General features: G+C 42.9%; 1 protein-coding gene across 2 annotated transcripts in view; it reads right to left on the bottom strand.

Annotated features, from left to right (window-relative positions):
• Nucleotides 1-5,238, bottom strand: part of zfand3 (zinc finger, AN1-type domain 3) — a 50,520-nt gene extending 45,282 nt beyond the window's left edge. For both annotated transcript variants that reach the window (XM_014126162.2, XM_014126163.2), the window contains exon 1: nucleotides 4,659-5,238. In XM_014126162.2, the coding sequence (XP_013981637.1) occupies nucleotides 4,659-4,720 (62 nt within the window). In that variant the 5' untranslated portion in view covers nucleotides 4,721-5,238. The remainder of the gene's footprint in view (nucleotides 1-4,658) is intronic.
• Nucleotides 5,239-22,931: the final 17,693 nt, after the last annotated feature.

Genomic DNA, 22,931 nt, shown 5'->3' with positions numbered 1-22,931 from the left:
GAAAACACAAGGGCATTATTATAAAATTCACAATTTCTTGTTATTTCGACCTCCGTGTGGACATAAAAATAAAAAAAGGAAAAACATGTTTAACAACACTGTGCCTTTAACTTGATCTCTATAGCTTTGTTTTCCTTTTTGGTTGATTTTATACAAATTGAATTGTCTGTGTGTGAATTGTGTATAAAAAAGAATAAACAGTTTGCAAAGTCACTTTCTGACTGCTTCTTCCATGTGCAAACATGTATGGATTTACCCAATATCCCTTTGCGTCACATGCTTGTGTTGGGGAATTCTGAGCCATCTGCTTTTGAAATCAATGACACAGTCTGCGCGACAAACAAAGTCTGCAAGCCTTGCTAACACAGGTTCTCAACTCAAAATACAAGGGTTTCTTTCCCTTCATAAAGGCAAAAAGGATAGCCAATGTAGGGCTGTTCCTTGTTCCGCACAACGGCAACACAGATGTCAAACTGCTTAAAATGTAAAATAATTATTGTTCTGACACTGCAATAGTGGTCATGCAGAGCAAAAGAGAAAGGAATGTATCAATCCTTTTTTTTTTTTACAGAGCATGTTTTGGAGTTGGCCAAGCCTGTACAACCCACTTCACCAATAAAAATTACTGATGTTCCAGACTAGGCTAAATTTAGCTGAAAAAAGGCCTCGTGGTTGACAAGCTCATGTCAATATCGGTCCTGAGAATTTACATACAGTAGCCTAACGAGTAGGCTAGCCTAATGTTAATCTCGTTTCACAAACACACTAGAGATCCCTTCAGTCTCCACAGATTTGGGAAAATCTGCATTTTGAATTTTTGCCCCCAATTTGTGGAACAATATACAGAGTTCACTGCAGTTACATGTGCTGGTGCCACTCAGGCAGTTAAAATTATTGATTAAGGACCTCTATGTAGTTGAATGTGTATGCTTTTATTTTATATATGTTTGTTATTGTGTGCTGAATTATATTTTTTATACACGTGTATGTTTTTATTGTAATGTATACAGGGCTCTAGTAAAATAATTGGAATCTCAATGTGACCCCGTTTAAATAAAATGTAAAATCTGAACAAGCTATTCAGCAACAACTCGCCTCTTGCGTCAGTCACCCAGCGAGAGACCATTGAGAACGTAACAAAGTAACCTACTGCAGTCTATTAATAAGATGGTAACACCATTCAGTGACTTAAGGGTTTTTCATAGTGAAAACTGCAACAACAAAAAAGGCTACTTCAATGTACATATAGGCCTAATGAACAATTACATAGTAACTCGCATTAAAAAGTAGCAATTCAATAAAGGTAATTTAGCCTGCCCATCTGCTACAGCATGTCAACAGTGTCTCATTGTTCAAGAGGTTAGCAAATCATTTATATTTTTCTAATTATTGTCTATTCCTTTGGGTCTTCTTTTTCACCATGCTCATCTCACTCGGACTGTCCTGTGCAACTATTTGCAATGCATCAGTGCTACAATTTTATCATAACTGGACAAAAGTGTTCAAAACACCACTCAACTTTCCCGACAGGTAATTTGGCCTACTAGGCTATTAAGCCTAGTATAAAAAAATAAAAAAATGTCCTATAGCTTTTCCTGGGATATCACGAGTAGGGGAATGGCCTATTGCGGAGAGGCTTGTGTATAGCCCATTGTACACGAAAACAGCTGGAAGAGAAAGGCAATTTTTTTTAGAGATTAAAGTTTAATAGTCACATGTACAACGTCCATAGGGGGAGCAGTTAATCTGACTAGTGGTGGCTATTCAGCAGCCTGATGGTCTGGGGGTAGAAGCTATTGGCTAGTCTGACAACTTGCCATGAGGCTTCTATACTGCCTGCGTCCAGCTGATGGAAAAGGGGAGAACAGGCCATGAGTGACTGGGGTCCCTGATTATATTTTTTGCCTTCCTGTAACACCTGGTGTTGTAGGTGTCCTGGGGGCAGGCAGTGTGCACACAATGGTGCGTTTGGCTGAGCGTACCGCCCTCTGTAGCACAGCGGTGTTTTTGCCGTACCAGGATGTGATGTAAGCCGACAGTATGCTCTCGATGGTGCTCGCGACAGAGAGAATTTCTTCAGCATCCTGTGGTTGAAGAGTAGCTGTCGTGCCTTCTTCACAATGGTGTCCGTGTGGTTTGACCATTTCAGCTCCTCAGAGATGTGAATGCCGTCAGAGTGCCTACCTCCTCCCTGTAGGCCATCTCATCGTTGTTGGTTATCTGGCCTACTACAGTCGTGTCATCAGCAAACTTAGAACTGTGTGAGGCAACACAGTCATGGAGGTACAGGAGGGGAATGAGGATGCACCCTTGAGGTGCCCCTGTGTTGAGAATCAGATGTCTAAATTCACCACCTGGGGGCAGCCCGTCAGGAAGTCCAGGACCCAGTTGTATAGAGAGAAGTTCAGTCCGAGGGCAGGATGCCTTCTGGGCCGCAGCCTTCAAAGGGTTAACATATTTGAATGACTTACACATGTCCTCCGTGGAGACCATAAGCACATAGCCCTCGTTGTCCTCAAGGGCTCTCCTCGACCACTCAAAGTCGTCGTTGTGCTTGAAGCGTGAGAAAAGGTGTTCAGCTCCTCCGATAAGGCTGCATTGGTGTCAGCAACGTGGCTGGCTTTGTAATCTGTGATCGTTAGGAGCCCCTGCCAAATATGCCTTGTGTCTTACCCGCAGAATTGCTAATCCACTTTCTCCCTATATATGTATTTCGCCATCTTGAGCGATCTGCATAGGTCGCATTTGTACTATTTAACCATAACATTGTCCCCAGTCACTTTAGCGTGTTAATAAGCAGCATCTTTCTCCTTCAGTTTCCCTACAGGCTGCCATCAAGCCACATTTTTTGAGTCAGGTAAGTTTTGAAAGACTATCAGAATCACATCTATGAATTGTTTGATGAATCCAGTGACTGAGTCGGCGTATTCATTGATGTTATCCCCAGAGGCTACCCGGAACATATTCCAGTTTACGTGATCAAAACATTCTTGTAGCATGGATTCTGATTGGTCGGACCAATGCTGTACAGACCTGACCACCGGAACTTCCCTCGAGTCTGTTAGTAGGAGGGAGAAGCAAAATGGAGGTGTGGTCAGATTTACCGAAAGGAAGATGGGAGCGGGCCTTATACCTGTGTCGAAAGAGTGTCTAGCAATGATCAAGCTCGAAAAGCTACCCTATTGATTCCGTTTTTTAGGGACAACACATTTATCCTTTCTAGGCCACAACACAATGTAATGAATAATATTATTGTTTTCAAGTGGGTACAAAACTATAGCCTAAGGCCTAGGCTGTAAACTGCAGTGAATAGCCATTGTCATTTCAATAATCGCTCAAAGGCCTGGCGTTTTGAATGCTTAATTTTCTAGCATGCCTGATTAGGCAACCATTTGGATCAGTTATGGGTCTTTTCTCTGTAGTTTAACCTACAAGGTCCAAGCAGATTAGCAGGCCATTAATATGGTGCATTTTGTCAGGACGTATAGCCTAACAGAAATATGTTAATGCAGGGATTTCTAGTGGTGTGGAGTAAATTGCATCCATAGGTTTTCCAGTTTGGCTTCTGTTTCAAAAGCGTTCGAAAATGAGGTAGATACAATGGTCACCAACGGTTATACATACGAGTTCATAAAAACATTGTCCTATAGTAACTATAGGTCTACTCTGGTCGACATTTTGGATAAAGATTGAGCTCTCAAGGCTAATAAAACAATAACCCTCATGAGAATTCGGTAGTAGAACACTAACAGTTAGCTAGCATATACATCAGTCCCCCTATCGAGACGTATTGTGAATATTTGTTGTGACCTCGGAAATATGACCCATACATATGTAACAGTGTAGGTTCCGTTCCGTCCCTCTCTTCGCCCCAACCCGGGCTCGAACCAGGGACCCTTGCACACATCAACAACTGACACCCCACGAAGCATCGTTACCCATCGCGCCACAAAAGCCGCGGCCCTTGCAACGCAAGGGGAAACCCTAATTCAAGTCTCAGAGCGAGTGACGTCACTGGTTGAAATGCTACTACCGCGCACCACCGCTAACTAACTAGCCATTTCACATCGGTTACACATACATAATTAGGTCTACTAGCTAGCTTAACTTCATATTATACAAGCTTGCAACATACCGCTGACATTCTCAAAACTTGGCTATAGCTTGGATTGAATCTGGCTTGTAATTATAGTTACACATTGGCTTAGCTATCAAACTATCGTCACAGCAGCAACCGGCAGCAGCACCAAAAGCAGATATTGATGTTTGTTAGATCGCTCCGGTTAGCTTTAATATTAGCTGTCAAGCTGATGCTATCATTAGCTAACCAGTCGGTTAGCTAGCTTAATAGCATTAAATGGAGTTAGTAGTTAATGTACGGCAGACATTAATATTGAAAAACAAAAATGACAATTTCCATGAAATTAGCCAGTTAACATCTAACTAGATGCTACATTTCATAACTTTAGCTAGTTGAAACAACACATCCCCCACATTCTACTTCTGGCCCTCTGTACCTAGCTAACGTTAACTAGCGACACACGACAGGCGTCAAGCTATGAAAGACCGGGGGCTATTGTACATTTCAATAGCTGTACCAAGCTAGAGCTAACTACATAGCTATATTTATTATTCATAACTAACTAGTTAACGCTTACCCCCAAAATCCACAGGAACAGCGTGGTGGCGGCTTGCTTCGTTCACTGCCTGTGTCCCCCATGGTTGTCTCCAGTCGATGGCTAGTTAACGTTAAATGCACGTAGGGGACACCGGAGATTGGGTTGCGGCCTAGTTATGGTACTGTAGAGAGATTCCAAGACACTAACTAAAGAAATAACATCCACAGTAAAAACTAAAATAAAAAATATCCGGATGAAAATGTCAACGAACATGGAGTGCTATCCCGACACGAGCGGCCGCTGTCAACCATACCGTTTTTAATTGATAATGTATAATTAACGGCCGCGGAAAGTCCGACGGACCGCACCGGGTGAAGGCGGAACCAATGCGGAAAAGATTGCCGGTGAATAGCGAAACCTTTGTGATATGCACGCGCGTCTAAATACCGAGGTAAAGTTGGTTTTATATTCACACATTCGGACATTCAACAGTCATTCGCCAAAAGCCATTTAAAAATGTAAAAATCAGTAACTAATTCACCGTTTGTCACAGAATCATCGAACTAGATACGATGTATTCTATAAATGTCTAGCATACTTTTACAACCTTTGTTTTGAGTAGAAATTCCAGTTGACTTGATGGAAATACATACAATTTATAAAATGACATTTAAAGTGGTATAAATCAATAACTAACTCAGTGATTGTCACAGAAACATCAAACTAGGTATGATTTATTCTATAAATGTCTAGCATACTTTTACAACCTTTGTTTCGAGGATAAATGTCAGTTTTGATTTGATAGAGGGCATGTAGTGCGTCTAGAGGGCGCAATACTTTTTTTATCAGGGTTATCCTTGTATTATTGCACTAATGTTCTATTATCATGACTATTTTATTATTCTACTATGAGCAATACTAGATACATACTATGACAGCAATTCACTGTAATAGGTACACACGTTGTATCTGGCACAAGTGACGAGTAAACTGATTTGATTTTCAAAGACTGCCATTATTGTAATGTTTGATATTACACCAGGGGCGGAAATCCCAGGGGGGGCGGGGGGACACATCCTGGGAAAAATATGATTTGCCCCCCCCAATATATCACTGTAAACGTAACTATGTAATTTAAATAATATAAATAATACGCAATGAAAGCAATTGTGCTGATTATAGACACTTAATAGCGCGTTTTTAAGTTTCAAAAGATTGTGACCCCCCACCCTTTGCCTCACAATGGTTTGATCCACTGCCAGTTCCTTAGCTTGCTAGGTAACAGAGGGTTCGTATCTACTGTCTGAAAGGCACTCAATGCGCGTAACTGAAGTGAGCAATGTTTTGTTTTATGTTGGCAGGGTTCATACACACACTAGCTGAATTTGCAGAGCTAGCGCGCAAATATTAACTATTAAGCTAGCTAGTACCTATTCCATTTATGTTGCGTCGTCAAAGATGGAATCTTTGCTATCAATTTATTCCAAGATCAGCATGCAGATGTAAGTTAGTGCTTCAAAGTCCCTGTGATAAGGTTAGTGATAAACTGAAGTCCAAACTGAACAGAACTACACTCTTCTACCATTGTCTTAAATATATTTCATGGTCTCGTTGCAAAAGCTAAATTGTCGCAAGGGAACTTTTTATTTATTTTACCTATTTTTAACCCCGGTAGTAAAGATTATAGCAAACTGTAAGTCTTTAGCTGACACTCTAGGATTCTTCTTAACCACATTGAGCATTCTGTGCTGTGCTCTTGCAGTCATCTTTGCAGGACGGCCACTCCTAGGGAGAGTAGCAACAGTACTGAAACTTCCATTTATAGACAATTTTTGTTACCGTGGACTTTCTTTCAGGGATACTTTTGTAACCCTTTCCAGCTTTATGCAAGGCAACAATTCTTAATATTAGGTCTTCTGAAATGTCTTTGGTTCGAGGCATGGTTCACATCAGGCAATGCTTCTTGTGAATAGCAAACTCAAATTTTGTGTGTTTTTTATAGGGCAGGGCAGCTCTAACCAAAATCTCGTCTCATTGATTCGACTCCAGGTTAGTTGACTCCAATTAGCTTTTGGAGAAGTCCTTAGTCTAGGGGTTCAAACTTTTTCCAACCTACACTGAATGTTTATTCTGAGTAGACCAAGTAATTTAGCATCACTAAAACAGAAAGGTGGAATAAACAAGTCAGGAGTTGGTTTCTTGATTCAACACAGTTCTCTATTGAGGGATTTTGGTCAATACAAACACTCAAACATAATCAATGAAAATCTCCCAAGGAAAAACATACATCTTCTTCTCCAGATGAAACAGAAACACAATACGATTATCTTTAAACTACAACAAAAGTCACAGGTTTGTCACCGTCTTAATGGTTCTTCGTGGTTAGCTTTTCTCTCTTGGTAGCCATCTTCCAGAGATAGGTTTTCCCCCCATCTTGCTGGTTCCCTCCTCTCTCTTGTAGGGAAAAGATAATAGGTCATTAGTACCATCAGCTGTGCTTAATTGCCTCAGGTCCCCTTGACTCACATGCCTAGTTGGGCTACTATCCGTGAGTCCAACCTGCCCTCTGGTGGTCCTTCCACATTATTCAATAAAAATACAATAATTTGTGTGTTATTAGTTTAAGCACAGTGAGTTTGTCTATTGTTGTGACTTAGACGAAGATCAGATAAAATGTTATGTCAAATTTATGCAGAAATCCAGGTAATTCCTAAGGGTTCACATACTTTTTCTTCCCACTGTATGTATACTGAATATAAATATGAACGCAACATGCAACAATTTCAGAGATTTGACAGAGTTACAGTTCATATAAGGAAATCAGTAAATTGAAATAAATTCATTAGGCCCTAATCTATGGATGTCACATGACTGGGAATACAGATATGCATCTGTTTGTCATAGGTACCTATAAAAAAAAAAGTAGAGGCGTGGATCAGAATAACAGTCAGTATCTGGTGTGACCACCATTTGCCTTATGCAGCGTGACACTCCTTTGCGTAGAGTTGATCAGGCTGTTGATTGTGGCCTGTGGAATGTTGTCCCACTTCTCTCCAATGGCTGTGCGAAGTTGCTGGACATTGTCGGGAACTGGAAAACGCTGTCGTACACGTCGATCCAGAGCATCCCAAACACATGTTCAATGGGTGACATGTCTGGTGAGTATGCAGGCCATGAAAGAACTGGGAAATGTTCAGCTTTCAGGAATTGTGTACAGATCCTTGCGACATGGGGCCGTGCATTATCATGCTGAAATATGAGATGATGGCTGTGGATGAATGCCACGGGATCTCATCACGCTATCTCTGTGCATTCAAATTGCCATCAATAAAATGCATTTGTGTTCTTTGTCCGTAGCTTATACCTGTCCATACCATAACCCCACCGCCACCATGGGGCACTCTGTTCACAACGTTGAAATCAGCAAACTGCTCGTCCCCACACCATGCCATACAATGGTCTGCGGTTGTGAGGCCGGTTGGACGTACTGCCAAATTATCTAAAACAATGTTGGAGGCAGCTTATGGTAGAGAAATTAACATTAAATTCCCAGCACAAGGTGCACCTGTGTAACGATCATTCTGTTTAATCAGTTTATTGATATGCCACACCTGTCAGGTAGATGGATTATCTGGGAAAATAATAAATGCTTATTAACAAGGATGTAAACACGCTTTTTGTGCATATGGAACATTTCTGGGATCTTTTATTTCAGTTTATGAAACACTTTACATGTTGTGTTTATATTTCTGTTCAGTATATAATAACCTTGGTCCGGTTTCTCAGACCCAGAAATCAATTGAGCATGCTTTTTAGTCCAGAAGTTGTAGGAGTAATCAGGTTCCGGGATGTGGTTGTACTCAAATTATGAACATATTTAACTGGACATGCCGACTAGGACTATATCCCACAAAATGCATGTTTTTCAGGTAAACGTATAGAGATGTGCACTAAGCTAATATTGCTTTAATAATATCAAGGCAAATATAAGAAATTATGATAATACTACAATGTAACAGCCTCTATACTTACCATTGTCAGATTTCAAGTAGATGTATGGTTAACTATGTTGTTAACAGTTATTTCATAGTCTTCTTTAATCTGGTATTACAGACTTTACACTGTCAATTGGTGAATATTTTGTTCTTAACTGATAATCACTCTAGCATAATTACTTTGGGGTTTCTTTGGGATTTATTAAAATGTTTTGTAGTAGTTGCAGATTGTGTTGAATTAATCACAATGCCTCATGAAATACCAGCTGAAACAGAACAGTGAGTGAAAAAAAAATGATACCCAAAAATATATTTTCAGTACTCCCTTCTTTACAGCACACACTTGTAAGATACCACCAATACACATACTGTAACTAATGGCGTGAACCAACAGAGTTAACTACAGATACTGCAGCAGGGGATGGGAGAAGTGGTTAGGAAGATGGATGGATAGTTAGTTGGTGGTGGTGGTAGTGGTTGGGAGAAGGGAGAGGAATGTTGCGGAGGGTTTATTCCCTTCAAAAGTGCCATCATCCAGCCCAAGGCCTGAGGGTCTCTAGAGACTGCACAGCACAAACTTCAAAGCCTGATTTCCCCCATCACTACCACCTTCACACGTACACTCTGCACAATAAATACAAGCACTTAAGGAATTAATTAGACACCGGATCAAAAGATGGATGCGGCCCACTTGCAATGAATGCTCACCTAGATAAACTACAGAGAATGAGAACACAAATGGCTGAAAGACATGTACAGATAACTGACAAAATAAAGGAAACACCAACATAAAGTGCCTTAATAGAACGTTGGGCCACCACGAGCCACCAGAACAGCTTCAATGTGAATTGGCATAGTGTCTGGAAATCTATTGGAGGGAATGACACCATTCTTCCAAAATAAATCCCGTAATTGTTCAATTCGGTTGAGATCTGTTGATTGAGATGGCCATGGCATATGGTTTACATCAATTTCATGTTCATCAAACCATTCAGTGATGACTCGTGCCCTGTGGATGGGGGCGTTGTCATCCTGGAAGAGACCACTCCCATCAGAATTTTAATTATTTACTATAGGTTGAAGGTGATCACTCAGAATGGCTGTGTATTTATTGCCACTTACCTTTCCCTCAAAGTGGCCGAGTGGACCTAAACCATGCCAGGAAGAAGCACCCCACACCATAACAGAGCCGCTAGAACCCTCATTTACTCAAGTGTTTCCTTTATTTTGTCAGTTACCTGTACATACATCATACTAAGAGTCACATTCAGTTGTACTTTGGAAAGAGCCAAAAGAGTCACTCCCTAGCTGCTGTGTGACTTCTTGTTGTTTGCTGCCCTGAGGAGGGCTATGGAAAACAGGCAACACACTCAGAGGAGTTTTGATTAATTTAATAGGAAGATATTAGGTGGTGAGGTTAGTTCAGGGAACTACTAGTATGTGTAATGCAGGTGGTTCCATGAACCATGCTAGCGTGATGAATAACCTTTCCTGAGACTTGAAGATTAGCGTTAGGTCCCCAGAGTAATGCCTAGGCTTTAGCTCAGCAGGTTAACTCAGTCTTGTGATGTAAGTGACCCAGTTCTAACCCAGGCGGTCACATACTGTAAGCAACACTTTGATGTGCAAAGGAGGCAGTGAGAACATGATGTTGCTGTGATGGCCATAATGAATGCTCACTCATGTGACACAAAGTTTATGACTATAGGGGAAATGCTCCCCAGCCATGTCATGCAAGGCTACATTCTTCTTTTCATGTATTCATCATCACACTGAAGAGCTTGAGAGGCAGTCTGTTATTTCCATTCAGATTGCTTTGCCTGTAGACCCTATGCCTAACATATACACAAAAGTATGTGGAAACCTCTTCAAATGAATGGATTTGGCCATTTCAGCCACACCCGTTGCTGACAGGTGTATAAAATTGAGCACTCCATAGAAAAACTCAGTGACTTTCAACGTGGCACTGTAATAGGATACCACCTTTCCAAGAAGTCAGTTTGTCACATTTCTGCCCTGCTAGAGCTGCCCTGGTCAACTGTAAGTGCTGCTATTGTGAAATAAATACGTCTAAGAGCAACAAGCCACACAAGCTCATAGAACGGGACTGCCGAGTGCTGAAGCGCGTCCTCGGTTGTAACTCTCACTACCAAATTCACAAGAACTTCTCATCGGGAGCTTCATGAAATGGGTTTCCATGGATGATCAGCCTCACACAAGCGTAAGATCACCATGAACAATGTCAAGTGTCGGCTGAAGTGGTGTAAAGCTTGCCACCATTGGAATCTGGAGGAGTGGAAACGTGTTCTCTGGGGTGATGAATCACTCTTCACCATCTGGCAGTCCGACAGACAAATCTGGGTTTCGTGGATGCCAGGAGTACGCTACCTGCCAAAATGCATAGTGCCAACTGTAAAGTTTGGTGGAGGAGGAATAATGGTCTGGGGCTGTTTTTAATGGTTTGGGCTAGCCCCCTTAGTTCCAGTGAAGGGAAATCTTAACGTTACAGCATACAATGACAAAGGAAGGCCCTTTCCTGTTCCAGGATGGCAATGCCCCTGTGCACAAAGCGAATTCCATACAGAAATGGTTTGTCGAGATCGGTGTGGAAGAACTTGACTGGCCTGCACAGAGCCCTGACCTCAACCCCATCGAAGACGCAAGCCAGGCCTAATCGCCCAACATCAGTGCCCGACCTCACTAATGTTCTTGTGGCTGAATGGAAGCAATTCCCTGCAGCAAGTTTTCAACATCTAGTGGAAACCCTTCCCAGAAGAGTGGAGGCTATTATTGCAGCAAACGGGGAACTCCATATTAATGCCCATGATTTTGGAATGAGATGTTTGACGAGCATACTTTTGGTCATGTAGTGTATATTGTAACATTCCATATGAAATAGTAAACAAAATAAACTGCACTGATGTCATACATGAGACATGACAGGGGACTGTAACCACCAGATGAGGAACAATGTCTTATTTAACTCCAAAGTCCTGTTCTTGGAAGGCTTGTATCAATATTAAGAATGCACAACCCCTTTAAAAAGTAGACCTGACAGATGAAACCTTGCATTGGCATCTATCCACTCTGCACAATTTAATCATGATTTGGAACACAAATTGTTGAGTGGCACCTGATGATAAAAATGGGTTGCATGGTTAAAGATGCATTCCGGGATCTTAAGCACAACAAATTTGTAACATATCACACAAATTGCAAAATTCGCAGCATATCACACACGAAATGGATGACGTAGTACACCTAAAAAACGGGAACCACTTTTGGCTCGTGAGCACCACTTTCAAAACTTCTGGCTGAAATTATCCAAATGATTGAGAGTGCATCTTTAAAGATGTAGAAGTCGTTCCGCCATTTCCTGTTTGCTAAAATTCTAATAGTTTGTCTAATTTCAGTTTATGTGACAAAACAAGCAAGTAAACTGTTGTCGTGTCTTTGGGGTACCATTAAACTGAAGACATGTTTATCAATTAACTCCCTGTAATTATTATCACGCGATAAAACTGATTCATCGTTTAATTGTAATTAACTAGGAGATCGGGGCACCAAGGAAAATATTCAGATTACAAAGTTATAATTTTCCTAATATAACTTTCCTATATTATAACATTATATATTATATTCTATTATAGTATAGGCCGATTATCTTCTGGTTTAAATGGTGTATTTTACCTCGCGTCCAGTCTCATTCCAAACGTCGTAAATTGTTGTATCTGCACGAACCCAGTCTTTACTAAAATCATCCATACATTAATTGTCTTAAAATCATTTATTTACTAAACTAAGTAATTGTTCCGTGTTCCGGAACTCCAATTTGAGCAGCAGCAGCTGAAAAATGAGCTCCTACAAATATTGAAATTTACATGGTTTTTAGAGTGAAGTACATCGGAAAAAAGCAAAAGAAAACTGCAAGACTGAATAGGAGAAAAAACAAGCAACAAACAAAGAAGATAGGCTTTTGAAAAATAACTATTTTTCATAAAATTGTAGTTATCTTAGCTAGCTGAATTGTTTACCAGTTGCTAAGCAGTTGCTAGGGACTCTTTTTGGAAGAAGCTAGCTAGCTAACGAAGAACAACAAAGAATATCTAGTTAACAGAAGAAAAGAAAGAGAAAATCAGGACAGAAGAAAAAGGATATCAAAGTGAAACAGTTCTCTAAAGACACAGGAGACAATAATACAAGAAACAACACTTCTGTAGCTTGTCAACTATGTGTCTGTCTATCCCTGTTCTCTCCTCTCTGCACAGGCCATACAAACGCTTCACACCGCATGGCCGCTGCCACTCTAACCTGGTGGTCCCAGCGCGCACGACCCACGTGGAGTTCCAGGTCTCCGGCAGCCTCTGGAACTGCCGGTCTGCAGCCAACAAGGCTGAGTTCATCTCAGCCTATGCTACCCTCCAGTCCCTAGACTTCCTGGCGCTGACGGAAACATGGATTACCACAGATAACACTGCTACTCCTACTGCTCTCTCTTCGTCTGCCCACGTGTTCTCGCATACCCCTAGAGCATCGAGCCAGCGGGGTGGTGGCACTGGAATCCTCATCTCTCCCAAGTGGACATTCTCTCTTTCTCCCCTGACCCATCTGTCTATCTCCTCATTTGAATTCCATGCTGTCACAGTTACCAGCCCTTTCAAGCTTAACATCCTTATCATTTATCGCCCTCCAGGTTCCCTTGGAGAGTTCATCAATGAGCTTGACGCCTTGATAAGTTCCTTTCCTGAGGATGGCTCACCTCTCACAGTTCTGGGTGACTTTAACCTCCCCACGTCTACCTTTGACTCATTCCTCTCTGCCTCCTTCTTTCCACTCCGCTCCTCTTTTGACCTCACCTACTCACCTTCCCCCACCACTCACAAGGCAGGCAATACGCTTGACCTCATCTTTACTAGATGCTGTTCTTCCACTAATCTCATTGCAACTCCCCTCCAAATCTCCGACCACTACCTTGTATCCTTTTCCCTCTTGCTCTCATCCAACACTTCTCACTCTGCCCCTACTCGGATGGTATTGCGCCGTCCCAACCTTCGCTCTCTCTCTCCCGCTACTCTCTCCTCTTATATCCTATCATCTCTTCCCTCTGCTCAAACCTTCTCCAACCTATCTCCTGATTCTGCCTCCTCAACCCTCCTCTCCTCCCTTTCTGCATCCTTTGATTTTCTCTGTCCCCTATCCTCCAGGCCGGCTCGGCCCTCCCCTCCTGCTCCGTGGCTCGACGACTCACTACGAGCTCACAGAACAGGGCTCCGGGCAGCCGAGCGGAAATGGAGGAAAACTCGCCTCCCTGCGGACCTGGCATCCTTTCACTCACTCCTCTCTACATTCTCCTCTTCTGTCTCTGCTGCTAAAGCCACTTTCTACCACTCTAAATTCCAAGCATCTGCCTCTAACCCTAGGAAGCTCTTTGCTACCTTCTCCTCCCTCCTGAATCCTCCTCCCCCTCCCCCCTCCTCCCTCTCTGCGGATGACTTCGTCAACCATTTTGAAAAGAAGGTTGACGATATCCGATCCTCGTTTGCTAAGTCAAACGACACCGCTGGTCCTGCTCACACTGCCCTACCCTGTGCTTTGACCTCTTTCTCCCCTCTCTCTCCAGATGAAATCTCGCGTCTTGTGACGGCCGGCCGCCCAACAACCTGCCCACTTGACCCTATCCCCTCCTCTCTTCTCCAGACCATTTCCGGAGACCTTCTCCCCTTCCTCACCTCGCTCATCAACTCATCCTTGACCGCTGGCTACGTCCCTTCCGTCTTCAAGAGAGCGAGAGTTGCACCCCTTCTGAAAAAACCTACACTCGATCCCTCCGATGTCAACAACTACAGACCAGTATCCCTTCTTTCTTTTCTCTCCAAAACTCTTGAACGTGCCGTCCTTGGCCAGCTCTCCTGCTATCTCTCTCAGAATGACCTTCTTGATCCTAATCAGTCAGGTTTCAAGACTGGGCATTCAACTGAGACTGCTCTTCTCTGTGTCACGGAGGCTCTCCGCACTGCTAAAGCTAACTCTCTCTCCTCTGCTCTCATACTTCTAGACCTATCTGCTGCCTTTGATACTGTGAACCATCAGATCCTCCTCTCCACCCTCTCCGAGTTGGGCATCTCCGTCGCGGCCCACGCTTGGATTGCGTCCTACCTGACAGGTCGCTCCTACCAGGTGGCGTGGCGAGAATCTGTCTCCGCACCATGCGCTCTCACCACTGGTGTCCTCCAGGGGCAGTATTTGCACGGCTGGATAAAAAAATTTGAATCCAAATAAATGTCAAAATTCAAATTTTTCAAAAATACAACTATGTTACACCATTTGAAAGATAAACATCTCCTTAATCTAACCACGTTTTACGATTTCAAAAAGGTTTTACGGCGAAAGCATAAATTTAGAGTATGTTAGGACAGTACGTTTACAAGAGTTGTGTGTAATGTTTTGTCAAGTCAAAGACAGGGTCACCAAAACCATAAAACCAGCTAAAATGATGCACTAACCTTTTACAATCTCCATCAGATGACACTCCTAGGACATTATGTTAGACAATGCATGCATTTTTAGTTCTATCAAGTTCATATTTATATCCAAAAACAGCGTTTTACTATGGCATTGATGTTGAGGAAATCGTTTCCCTCCAATAACCGGCAGTCAAGTCAGCGTCAGAAATTAAATAATTAAAATTAGAAAACATTGGTAAAATATTATATTGTCATTTAAAGAATTATAGATTTACATCTCTTGAACGCAATCAACTTGCCAGATTTAAAAATAACCTTACTGGGAAATCACACTTTGCAATAATCTGAGCACTGCGCCCAGAAAAATACGCGTTGCGATACAGACTAGACGTCATGTTGGGGAGATCTAAAATCGAAAATACTATGTAAATAATCCATTACCTTTGATTCTCTTCATCAGATGTCACTTCCAGGTATCACAGGTCCATAACGAATGTAGTTTTGTTCAAAAAAGCTCATCATTTATGTCCAAAAATCTCCGTCTCGTTAGCACATGATGTAAGCCAGCCGGACTTCTCGTCATGAACGAGGGAAAAAATATATTTCCGTTCGTTCAAACATGTCAAACGTTGTATAGCATAAATCATTAGGGCCTTTTTTAACCAGAACATGAATAATATTCAAGGTGGACGAATGCATACTCTTTATAACGTATTGGAACGAGGGTACCCAACATCAACTCGCGGCGCAAGGTGTCTAATGGGCCATCATCGTTCCATGGCTCTTGTTCGGTCAGATCTCCCTCCAGAAGACTCAAAACACTTTGTAAAGGCTGGTGACATCTAGTGGAAGCAATAGGAAGTGCCAAAATATTCCTAAACCCCTGTGTTTTTCAATGGGATAGGTTTAAAGTCAATACAACACATCAGGTATCCACTTCCTGTCAGAAAATGTCTCAGGGTTTTGCCTGCCAAATGAGTTCTGTTATACTCACAGACACCATTCAAACAGTTTTGGAAACTTTAGAGTGTTTTCTATCCATATATAATAAGTATATGCATATTCTAGTTACTGGGTAGGATTAGTAACCAGATTAAATCGGGTACATTTTTTTTATCCAGACGTGCAAATGCTGCCCCCTAGACCCAACAGGTTAAGCGAGTCGGAGTCGGAGGCCGAGACTTCTCTGGTCTCTACTCCTCCCGTTGTGGGGTCTGAGACGCCGACGGCTCCCACCATTAGCTCTGACAAATTGAAAACCCTAGTCATTGGCGACTCCATTACCCGCAGTATTAGACTTAAAACTAATCATCCAGCGATCATACACTGTTTACCAGGGGGCAGGGCTACCGACGTTAAGGCTAATCTAAAGACGTGCTGGCTAAAGCTAAAACTGGCGAGTGTAGAGAGTATAGAGATATTGTTATCCACGTCGGCACCAACGATGTTAGGATGAAACAGTCAGAGGTCACCAAGCGCAACATAGCTTCAGCGTGTAAATCAGCTAGAAAGATGTGTCGGCATCGATTAATTGTCTCTGGCCCCCTCCCAGTTAGGGGGAGTGATGAGCTCTACAGCAGAGTCTCACAACTCAATCGCTGGTTGAAAACTGTTTTCTGCCCCTCCCAAAAGATAGAATTTGTAGATAATTGGCCCTCTTTCTGGGACTCACCCACAAACAGGACCAAGCCTGGCCTGTTGAGGAGTGACGGACTCCATCCTAGCTGGAGGGGTGCTCTCATCTTATCTACGAACATAGACAGGGCTCTAACTCCTCTAGCTCCACAATGAAATAGGGTGCAGGCCAGGCAGCCAGCTTAGTGGAGTCTGCCACTAGCACAGTCAGCGTAGTCAGCTCAGCTTTCCCCATTGAGACCGTGTCTGTGCCTCGATCTAGGTTGGGCAAAATTAAAAATGGCGGTGTTCGCTTTAGCAATCTCACTAGTATAAAGACCTCCTCCCTTCCTGCCATTATTGAAAGAGATTGTGATACCTCACATCTCAAAATTGGGTTACTTAATGTTAGATCCCTCACTTCCAAGGCAGTTATAGTCAATGAACTAATCACTGATAATAATCTTGATGTGATTGGCCTGACTGAAACATGGCTTAAGCCTGATGAATTTACTGTGTTAAATGAGGCCTCACCCCCTGGTTACACTAGTGACCATACCCCCCGTGCATCCGGCAAAGGCGGAGGTGTTGCTAATATTTACGATAGCAAATTTCAATTTACAAAAAAAAAAACAATGACGTTTTCGTCTTTTGAGCTTCTAGTCATGAAATCTATGCAGCCTACTCACTCACTTTTTATAGCTACTGTTTACAGGCCTCCTGGGCCATATGCAGTGTTCCTCACTGAGTTCCCTGAATTCTTATCGGATCTTGTAGTCATAGCAGATAATATTCTAATTTTTGGTGACTTTATCATTCACATGGAAAAGTTCACAGACCCACTCCAAAAGGCTTTCGGAGCCATCATCGACTCAGTGGGTTTTGTCCAACATGTCTCTGGACCTACTCACTGCCACAGTCATACTCTGGACCTAGTTTTGTCCCATGGAATAAATGTTGTGGATCTAAATGTTTTTCCTCATAATCTTGGACTATCGGACCACCATTTTATTACGTTTGCAATTGCAACAAATAATCTGCTCAGACCCCAACCAAGGAGCATTAAAAGTTGTGCTATAAATTCTCAGACAACCCAAAGATTCCTTGATGCCCTTCCAGACTGCCTCTGCCTACCCAAGGACGTCAGAGGACAAAAATCAGTTAACCACCTAACCGAGGAACTCAATTTAACCTTGCGCAATACCCTAGATGCAGTTGCACCCCTAAAAACTAAAAACATCTGTCATAAGAAACTAGCTCCCTGGTATACAGAAAATACACGAGCTCTGAAGCAAGCTTCCAGAAAATTGGAACGGAAATGGCGCCACACCAAACTGGAAGTCTTCCGACTAGCTTGGAAAGACAGTACCGTGCAGTATCGAAGAGCCCTTACTGCTGCTCGATCATCCTATTTTTCCAACTTAATTGAGGAAAATAAGAACAATCCGAAATTTCTTTTTGATACTGTCGCAAAGCTAACTAAAAAGCAGCCTTCGCAAATGGAGGATGGCTTTCACTTCAGCAGTAATAAATTTATGAACTTCTTTGAGGAAAAGATCATGATCATTAGAAAGCAAATTACAGACTCCTCTTTAAATCTGGGTATTCCTCCAAAGCTCCATTGTCCTGAGTCTACACAACTCTGCCAGGGCCTAGGATCAAGGGAGATACTAAAGTGTTTTAGTACTATATCTCTTGACGCAATGATGAAAATAATCATGGCCTCCAAACCCTCAAGCTGCATACTGGACCCGATTCCAACTAAACTACTGAAAGAGCTGCTTCCTGTGCTTGGCCCTCCTATGTTGAACATAATAAACGGCTCTCTATCCACCGGATGTGTACCAAGCTCACTAAAAGTGGCAGTAATAAAGCCTCTCTTGAAAAAGCTGAATCTTGATCCAGAAATTATAAAAAACTATCGGCCTATATCGAATCTTCCATTCCTCTCAAAAATTTTAGAAAAAGCTGTTGCACAGCAACTCACTGCCTTCCTGAAGACAAACAATGTATACGAAACGCTTCAGTCTGGTTTTAGACCCCATCATAGCACTGAGACTGCACTTGTGAAGGTGGTAAATGACCTTTTAATGACGTCAGACCGAGGCTCTGCATCTGTCCTCGTGCTCCTAGATCTTAGTGCCGCTTTTGATACCATCGATCACCACATTCTTTTGGAGAGATTGGAAACCCAAATTGGTCTACATGGACAAGTTCTGGCCTGGTTTAGATCTTATCTGTCGGAAAGATATCAGTTTGTCTCTGTGAATGGTTTGTCTTCTGACAAATCAATTGTAAATTTCGGTGTTCCTCAAGGTTCCGTTTTAGGACCACTATTGTTTTCACTATATATTTTACCTCTTGGGGATGTCATTCGAAAACATAATGTTAAATTTCACTGCTATGCGGACGACACACAGCTGTACATTTCAATGAAACATGGTGAAGCCCCAAAATTGCCCTCGCTAGAAGCCTGTGTTTCAGACATAAAGAAGTGGATGGCTGCAAACTTTCTACTTTTAAACTCGGACAAAACAGAGATGCTTGTTCTAGGTCCCAAGAAACAAAGAGATCTTCTGTTGAATCTGACAATTAATCTGGATGGTTGTACAGTCGTCTCAAATAAAACTGTGAAGGACCTCGGCGTTACTCTGGACCCTGATCTCTCTTTTGAAGAACATATCAAGACTGTTTCAAGGACAGCTTTTTTCCATCTACGTAACATTGCAAAAATCAGAAATTTTCTGTCCAAAAATGACGCAGAAAAATTAATCCATGCTTTTGTTACTTCTAGGCTGGACTACTGCAATGCTCTACTTTCCGGCTACCCGGATAAAGCACTAAATAAACTTCAGTTAGTGCTAAATACGGCTGCTAGAATCCTGACTAGAACCAAAAAAATTGATCATATTACTCCAGTGCCAGCCTCCCTACACTGGCTTCCTGTTAAGGCAAGGGCTGATTTCAAGGTTTTACTGCTAACCTATAAAGCATTACATGGGCTTGCTCCTACCTATCTTTCCGATTTGGTCCTGCCGTACATACCTACACGTACGCTACGGTCACAAGACGCAGGCCTCCTAATTGTCCCTAGAATTTCTAAGCAAACGGCTGGAGGTAGGGCTTTCTCCTATAGAGCTCCATTTTTATGGAATGGTCTGCCTACCAATGTGAGAGACGCAGACTCAGTCTCAACCTTTAAGTCTTTACTGAAGACTTATCTCTTCAGTAGGTCCTATGATTAAGTATAGTCTGGCCCAGGAGTGTGAAGGTGAACGGAAAGGCTGGAGCAACGAACCGCCCTTGCTGTCTCTGCCTTGCCGGTTCCTCTCTTTCCACTGGGATTCTCTGCCTCTAACCCTTTTACAGGGGCTGAGTCACTGGCCTACTGGTGTTCTTCCATGCCGTCCATGGGAGGGGTGCGTCACTTGAGTGGGTTGAGTCACTGACGTGGTCTTCCTGTCTGGGTTGGCGCCCCCCCCTTGGGCTGTGCCATGGCGGAGATCGTTGTGGGCTATACTCGGCCTTCTCTTAGGACGGTAACTTGGTGGTTGGAGACATCCCTCTAGTGGTGTGGGGGCTGTGCTTTGGCAAAGTGGGTGGGGTTATATCCTGCCTGTTTGGCCCTGTCCGGGGTATCATCGGATGGGGCCACAGTGTCTTCTGATCCCTCCTGTCTCAGCCTCCAGTATTTATGCTGCAGTAGTTTGTGTCGGGGGCTAGGGTCAGTCTGTTACATCTGGAGTATTTCTCTTGTCTTATCCGGTGTCCTGTGTGTATTTAAATATGCTCTCTCTAATTCTCTCTTTCTCTCTTTCTGTCTTTCTCTCGGAGGACCTGAGCCCTAGGACCATGCCTCAGGACTACCTGGTATGATGACTCCTTACTGTCCCCAGTCCACCTGGCCGTGCTGCTGCTCCAGTTTCAACTGTTCTGCCTGCGGCTATGGAACCCTGACCTGTTCACCGGACGTGCTTGTTGCACCCTCGACAACTACTATGATTATTATTATTTGACCATGCTGGTCATTTATGAACATTTTAACATCTTGACTATGTTCTGTTATAATATCCACCCTGCACAGCCAGAAGAGGACTGGCCACCCCTCATAGCCTGGTTCCTCTCTAGGTTTCTTCCTAGGTTTTTGGCCTTTCTAGGGAGTTTTTCCTAGGGAGTTTTTCCTAGCCACCGTGCTTCTTTCACATGCTTTGCTTTAAAAATAAATTTGATTTTGAAATTTGAAATAAGATTTGATTTGAGAACAGATCAGATAACTACATCACATCTGAGATGGCGGATAGCATCGACATAATCCTGCCAGTAGCATGTCTGGCCTAACACAACATTGTACTGGATTGGCTAAGTGAATATGATTATACCAGCCCATGCAAATCACTGTTCATGTACAACACCAGCTGATTAAGCTTCTTAATGCTTTGAAAACCTGTGTCAATAACAACAGTTGATTCATGGCGGCTAATATCAGATACAGGCTCTGCCAAAACAGCGTCGCCATGGATTGCATGGGAAATCCTTAAGCGTACATGTTTGTCCATAAATGAGACCCTTTATTATCTTTTAATACCCTCCCCAGACAACCAGGACCGACAGTTATTGACAGCGTAAGCAAGTGGCGTTTTAGTGGTTATCAATCCTCCAGTGAGATAAGGGGGTTCTTGCGGGCTGTATCCCTCCTGAGAGTTGTACCCCAACCTTACAGCAGCCAGGCCATTCGTTTCACTGGTTCTATATGTACACATGCTCGATTCTGGAATGCAATGGGTTGCGCAATGGAGTGTGATGTATTGCATGAGCACTGATCAAAACGAGAGTTCTCCCATGCTGGTATGGAACTCTCTTGTTGTTCTTCAGAAGTGCCTATTGACTGTTATTACAAGGCCAGAGTATGGTTTGTTGAGAGGCAGCTGGGATATACTGCCAAGGCTTAAGCGATCAGGCTCTTGGTAATGTTTAGAAGCACACTCACATATTTATTTTACCTTTATTTAACTAGGCAAGTCAGTTAAGAACAAATTCGTATTTAAAATGACTTCCAAAAGGCCTCCTGCGGGGACATATAAGAAGGGTAAATATCTGAAAGGATGCATGGCATGATGGAGGAAACAACAGCTGTTTGACTTGGAATTGCAGAGCCACACACATGTGAAGCAAAACGCCCCCAAACTCATCTCTCGCTTTCTCTCTTGTGCAAGGAAGCGGGGGGTCAATAGGCAAGCTTGCAGGGCGGGCCTCTCTCCCATCACTCTATCTGCTGATCAAAGTAGCGCTAAACAGCCAGAAACTACGGAGGGGGAAGCACAGGAGATTGCAGCAGTGCACCCTGCAATTAACGAGCGGGGGAGTTTATTTGTTGTATGCCTCCACCCCCCTCAGTATGGTTGTGGGGAAAAGCTACAGAACAGATAGATGAGATACAGAAATGTGTAATGCATAGGGACACGTCCCTGCCTATAGTTTGCGCTAGCTACAGCTACTTGGGTTTGACCGTAGTTGATGGCAAAGTTTGTGTGGGGGCCTGATTCGCCGAAACTGAGCAAGGAGGGAGGGAAGGAAGGAGGGAGGGCGGGGGAGATCAAAGAGAATATGAAGAGAGACAAACCTCCTGGCAAATGGGAGAGAGATGAGGATAGGGTGAGAAGAGGTGTGAAGGAGGAAGAGAGAAAACAGGGAGAATGTGGAATGAGTTTGATGTTGTAATGGAAGTTCATCAGGGGTCACAGTTGAGGAGAGTCCCTATGTCATGTTTCAGAAGATCAGTGAATATAGATGATGCAAGTCAAACCACATTAAAATAAAGCTTGGATAGAGTTCAACCCACTATAATGAAGAGAGCAAGGCAATAATGATGAATATGACTGTCCTCTGCGTGGAAGGGTCAAGTCAATCATATCTCACCAAGCTGGGCATGTTCAACCCACTATTATCTAGAAGGCGGAGACAGTACAAGTGCATCAAAGCTGTGACTGAGAGACTGATAAACAGCTTCTATCTCCAGGCCATCACTGTTAAACAGTCACCACTAGCCGTAGACACTGTTACAAGCCGAATACCACCCAGTACTCTACCCTGCACCTTAGAGACTTCTGCCCTATAGAGTCATTGAACACTTTAATGTTTACCAGTGGGGAACTGTCAGGACCTTCTAGGTTTTCAGGCCTCAGGATTTATAAAAATGTATAGATATATCTGCACAGTATGTTTGTCAGCTAACTAGCCAG

Source organism: Salmo salar, chromosome ssa11, assembly GCF_905237065.1.
Source record: "Salmo salar chromosome ssa11, Ssal_v3.1, whole genome shotgun sequence".
In the NCBI taxonomy this organism is placed as follows: Eukaryota; Metazoa; Chordata; class Actinopteri; order Salmoniformes; family Salmonidae; genus Salmo; species Salmo salar.
The sequence above is the reverse complement of the archived record's forward strand: the minus strand, read 5'-3'. Positions and strand labels throughout refer to the sequence as shown.